At 50.0% G+C, this 6,000-nt stretch overlaps 1 protein-coding gene across 1 annotated transcript in view; it reads left to right on the top strand.

Moving 5' to 3' along the window:
• The window catches only part of ABCA13 (ATP binding cassette subfamily A member 13), a 317,064-nt gene that overhangs the window by 86,379 nt on the left and 224,685 nt on the right, over positions 1–6,000 (top strand). Inside the window, exons 22-24 of the mRNA XM_029919211.1 lie at positions 713–876; positions 2,988–3,067; positions 3,756–3,877. Of these exons, the coding sequence (XP_029775071.1) occupies positions 713–876; positions 2,988–3,067; positions 3,756–3,877 (366 nt within the window). The remainder of the gene's footprint in view (positions 1–712; positions 877–2,987; positions 3,068–3,755; positions 3,878–6,000) is intronic.

Below are 6,000 nucleotides of genomic sequence, written 5' to 3'. Positions count from 1 at the left end.
ATGAGGGAAGCCAGAACTTTCCTTCCAGTATCCTTGCTGCTGGAAAGAGGCATGCACTTTCCTTTCTCTGCAACCCCCTATGAATCAAAATTATTGCGTTGTTAAATCTGAGAATAAAATCCAGGGCAGGGATATTATAAATGTGAAGCTGGTTAACGTTGGTAAGAAGATGCTGAGATAGCCAAGGACTCCTGGAGACAGGGTCTCGACCTGAGGGTCCTAGGAGCACCCCTCCCTTGCCAAGAGGAAGACTGGGAGCTTCGGGGCTGCACTGGGGACTTCAGGACGGGGAAGACCCAGCTTTTACCCATTTGATGGGTGGACGACCACATACGGTTTCTTCTCAGTGATTGGATTTGTGCTGGGAATTGTGCAAAGCCTCAGTTTTCAAACTAGGAATGGACTCCAGGAGGCCAAGTGCCAGGGCATCGACCAGGCAGTCCTCGGAGTGGAGAACATACCCCCTTGCCCGGAGGGTCTGTGGCAGAGCAGGGGACAGAGGCAGTTCCCCCGTGGGAACCTGGGAGAGAGGCAGCAGACCTGCTTGCACATGCCCCATCTTCAGTGCTACGTCCCCCGAGGCCCAGGCAATAATTGTACACCTTCCCCCGGGCGGGTTGGGGGGTGGGGGGGCCACACGTTTATCCAGAACAGGAACGGAGCGCTTACCACAAGTGTGTGTGTTTCTAACTGAATCTGTGCTGTTTTCTAGGAAATAGAAGAGACATGGTCCTCACCCCTCCAACAAGATTGTGAAAGTCTTAGCAGGAATCTTTCCAGCACCTTGGGGAGCTTCAGGAGCAGCCTGGAACACACCAGCGCCCAGGACTGTGAATGCCGGCCAGTGCTGGGCGTGGCTCGGGAGCGCGTGCACACGTACGTGCGAGCCTGGGCCAGGCCTTCCCCCTGGATTCCTTCATAAAGACATCTCAGGCCTCAGGGCCACCTGGGCAGCTTGATCGGTTGAGTGCCCACCTCTTGACTCCGGCTCACATCTGACCCCAGAGTCATGGGATTGAACCCTGGACAGGCTCTGTGCTGAACGTGGAGCCTGTTTAAGATTCTCTCTCTCTCTCTCTCTCTCTCTCTCTCTCTCTCTGTGCCCCACCCCTGCACTCTCTCTCTTCACCCCTCTCCCAAGACTATGTCTTAAATTTCTAAGTTATGAATCTCAGACAATAATGTGTACCACATCCTATGAATATGCATATTAACACATATTTTTTCTTAACATCAAAGCTTCCCATGTCTTCAAGTTAAAAAAATCATTTTTATTGTTTATTTGTGAGAGAGAGAGAGAAAGATAGAGAGGGAGACACAGAATCCGAAGCAGGCTCCAGGCTCTGAGCTGTCAGCACGGAGCCCCACTCGAAGCTCAAACTGTGAGATCATGACCTGAGCTGAAGTTGGATGCTTAACTGACTGAGCCACCAAGGAGTCCCATTCATGACCTTAAGCTTTTAATTATTATTATTATTATTATTATTATTGGGGGGGTGAGCGGCATAGGGGAAGGAGAGAGAACCTCAAGCATGCTCTGTGCTGAGTAGAACCTGACATGGCGCGAATCCCATGACCCTGGGATCATGACCTGAGCCCAAATCAAGAGCTGGATACTGAACTGACTGAGCCACTCAGGCGTCCCCATTATTATTTTTTTTATTAAGTCATTTCTACACGTGGGGCTTCAACTCCTGACCCCAAGATCAAGAGTCATATGTTCCACGGACTGAGCCCACTGGGTGCTCCCATGACTTTATGTTTTAAGTGATGAAATACAAGAGCAGCATTAGGTCAGAGGCCAGCTTTCCTGATGATCAAGATACTCGATGAAACATTAGAGATTACAGTGTGGTATGAAACACAGTTTATAAGGGGCACCTGGGTGGCTCCATGGTTGATTCTTTTTTTTTAATATTAAAAAATTTTTTTTAATGTTTTATTTTATTTTTGATACAGGGAGAGACAGAGCATGAGAGGGGGAGGGGCAGAGAGAGAAGGAGACACAGAACCGGAAGCAGGCTCCAGGCTCTGAGCTAGCTGTCAGCACAGAGCCTGACGTGGGGCTCGAACCCACGAACGTGAGATCTGACCCGAGCCGAAGTCGGAGGCTTAACCGACTGAGCCACCCAGGCGCCTCAATATTTTTTAATGTTTATTTTGAAAGAGAGAGCACAAGCAGGGGAGGGGCAGAGAGAGAGGGAGACACAGAATCCGAAGCAGGCTCCAGGCTCTGAGCTGATGACTCGGAGCTTGAACTCACAAGCTGTGAGATCATGACCTGAGCTGACATTGGATGCTTAACCAACTGAGCCACCCAGGTGGTCAACGTGTCCGATTCTTGATTTCAGTCCAGGTTATGGTCTCACGGTTCGGGAGTTCGAGCTCTGCATTGGGCTCTGCACTGACAGTGCAGAGCCTACTTGGGATTCTCTGTCTCCCTCTTTCTCTGCTCCTCTCCCCCAGTTGTGCTCTCTCTCTCTCAAAAAAAAATTTAAGTAACTAAGTAAGTGAGTCCATTTTGTAAGGGCGGCCAGCCATTCCTCAAACTGCCTTCCTGTAGGAGTACCTTGTCCCCTGTCCTCCATGTCTGTGCCCCAGGCAGAGGAGCTTGGACATCAAAGCTAATGACTCATTCACAGCGCCAGTGATGTTCACCTGACTTCTTGGTGTCCCAGCTTCTCACACGTTCTGTGATCTGGTCTGTCCATTGTTTCCATTTTCGAGGAGTCATTCGTGAAGCACCCTCACTTCCCCAACTCCTCTCGCCCGGCAGGGGCCCCAAGGAACCGCTCACAGAACCCTGATAGTGTGGGGATTCACACTTGGAGAGCGTCAGGGGATGCGCCGTGCCTGATTCTCTAGGAACCTTGTGGAAACTTAATGCGCTCAAGCTCCTCTCCTGGGAACGGGGGAATTGTTATTCACTCCACCATTGTTTCTGGGGCTTTATCTCACCTAAATCTGCTTTAATTGTGCCATTGTAGGCTGGTCCAAAGCCTTGAGAAGACTTGGTTGTCGGGGAATCCCGTGATGACCTTCCTTAGGAATTTCACAGTGACTGAGGGTAAGATGGGGTGCCTCCAAGTTCTTGTCCTTGAAAACTGTATTTTCTCACACAAATACGTTCTTAAGATAAAACCTACAAAGGGAAACTTATGCAGTGTGCAGGAAATAATTGAGAGGTTGGCTGCTCGGATGTATTTGGGGTCAAGGAGGAGAGCCCTAAAATCCTGGGGCCCAAGGCCAGGAGAGAAACTTCCGTGATCTGGGTTTCGCCCTGGCCCTGCCTCCCTGGACAAGGCATTTGGTGTGTGTGTTTTCTGTCTGTTCAGTCTGTATAATTTATAACCCCCGAGTAGTACCTGGGTGCCCCTAGTGGTGAGTTCTGGAAAAATCCTCACGTGATCCTCCACTTGTTAAAAAAAAGCAGGATAAGTAAATACATGGAGGGAATGAGTTTCCTGCATGAGCTGTCACTGTCCCCTAAGAAAAACATCCTTCTGGAGTCAATCCTAAAACAGACAAGTCTCAGGCAGGGAGAGTAGTCATGGGTGCAGGGAAAGACCACCTCCCTGGGTTGCCTTACCTCTGGGGTGAGCGATCGGGCTTCCTCCAGGGGGGAGGGTGTGGCTTTGTTTATCGTGAGCCGGACCGCAACTGCGGGGGTCTAGTGACTGATTCTTGTTTTCCCAGTTAGCAGTAGCCCAAGCATTTATTGTTACAAAATGCCCTTCCCTTTGATCATTTTTCAGATGTAAAAGTCAAAGACTTGATGCGGAACGTCTCCCGGCTCACCAGCGAGCTTCGCTCTGCCATCCACGTCTCAAACGAAACCGTCCATAGCATTCTAGAAGCCAGCATTTCCCATTCCCAGGTGCGGTGCCCCTTCGCCTCTGCCCACCAAGCCGGCCGGGGCCAGCCTGGAGCTGTTGGCCTGGGTCCCCGTAACCCCCACCTTCCTGTCCCGTGGGAGTGGCCGGCCGCTGTGCCAACCGGCTGGCTAGAGGCAGGAAGGAGTAAGAGGCATGCTAGGAGCTGAAGGGCATCGCTGTCCATGTCAAAGCCTTGGGGGCTTTAATTTTACGATGTTGGCTTCTTGGGGTTAGAAAGGCTAAAATTGGCGATGGTATTCATGGTATTCAATCCAGTTATTCCCAACCTTAATGCATGACTCCCCAGGGCAGCCTGGCTTGGTTAAGTAGGGGTTGCACATTCTAAAAAATGTACAAAAACAAACACGTAGAAAATTCTACACATCAACTGTGCTTGCCTCTGAGTTGACAGTAACTTTCTGTGCTGTCTGACCACGTGGGGAGGGCATGGCTTACGTGCAAGCCGTCGGGTAATGAGTGGTGTCCCATCCACGGTGGCTGGGACACAGGGTCGGTGCACACAGGGGGTCCAGGAAGGACCCCGCCCTGGGTGGTGCTGGCTGCTGTTTGTGCACAGAGGTGGGAAGAGTGAGTCCACGTCGCCCACGGCCAGTGGCGTGGGACCCTTTGCTGGTAGCTTTCTGAGACCCCCTTACAGGCGCTTCCAGTTGGAGTTTTACTTCCTGTATTAGGAATCTTCTAGAAGCAGTAACTGTGGAGATTGCTCTCCAGGGAATGTGTCTGTTGGTCCTCAGCTGGGCCCCGATCAATGTTCACTTTCATGTTGATTCTATCACCGGGAGCCAAATGCAAGCCTGGCCAGGTGTCTCCATCACGGGCACACCTCATCTTCCCGTGCCTCCCAGAATTGCCAGTGTTCCCTGCTCTGGGTTTGTGGCACCGCTGTGTCCCAGGAGTCCATCAGTGCTGGCTTTCCAGCAGTGTTTGCTCACTCACTTCACGTCTCTGTTGTATTTTGGTAAATCTCGTACTGTTTCAAATGTGTTCATTACTACTGCATTAGTTATGATGACCTGGGATCCGTGGTTACGGCTCGCCAAAGGCATGTTGGCTGGTTGGTGGTTTAAAAAAATTTCTTGTTAATGTTTATTTCTTTTTGAGAGGGAGACAGAGAGAGAGGGAGACACAGAATCCGAAGCAGGCTCCAGGCTCTGAACTGTCAGCAAAGAGCTGGACGTGGAGCTTGAACCCATGAATCGTGAGATCATGACCTGAGCCCAAGTTGAATGCTTAACTGACTGAGCCAACCAGGTGCCCTGCTGGTTAGTGTTTTTAAGCAATAAAGTATTTTTTTTAACCAAGAAATGTACTTTTTAAAGACATAATGCTGTTGCACACTCACTAGGGTACAGTGCAGAACAAACGGAACTTTCATATTCCCTGGGAAGCCAGAAAATTTCCATTGACTCCCATTACGACATTATTCGCTTTATTGCAGTGGTCTGGGACCGAACCCGCGGTATTTCCGAGGTGTGCCTGTTCAGAATTAGTCTGCAGTAAGAAAGACCTAGATTAGAAACTAAGAACCCACAATTCAAATTGTAGTATCACCTAGTTACTTTGGGTGAGTCACACAGTATCTGTCTTCAGTCCCAAACGCGGTTACAGAGCACTGCAGACACACGGGGGTGTCCGGGATCAAGGTGGGGTGCAGAAAGCCTCCGATGTATAAGCAGTGATTAGATTCAGCTTGGAAGATTTCGTTGCTGGAGCTGGTAACGAGGGGTATGGAGCAGGGCTGCATTAATTCTGGTAGGTGACTGACCAGTGCTTGAAGGGAAGGGTCCGCTTAGCTAGCTTCTGGGGTCCTTTTCAAGCTCTTACAATACTTGGGCTTAGCCTCAACTGTTTAAACACATTTTTTCCATTGACGTGTAGTTGACATTTGATATTCAGTTAGTTTTCGGTGTACAAGGCAGTGATTCAACAACGGTATGTGTTAGGAGACGCTCACACACTAGTATTAACCGTATTCACTGTGTTGTGCTTTTCATTCCCATGAGGTATTTTCCCTGTCACTGGAAGTCTGTACCTCTTAATCCCCTTCACCCACATCGCCCATCGCCCCACCCACCTCCCCTTTGGCAAACAGACAGCAAAACAG

Source organism: Suricata suricatta, chromosome 2, assembly GCF_006229205.1.
Source record: "Suricata suricatta isolate VVHF042 chromosome 2, meerkat_22Aug2017_6uvM2_HiC, whole genome shotgun sequence".
NCBI lineage: Eukaryota > Metazoa > Chordata > Mammalia > Carnivora > Herpestidae > Suricata > Suricata suricatta.
Note: the sequence above shows the minus strand (reverse complement) of the source record. Positions and strands in the feature narration are given on the sequence as shown.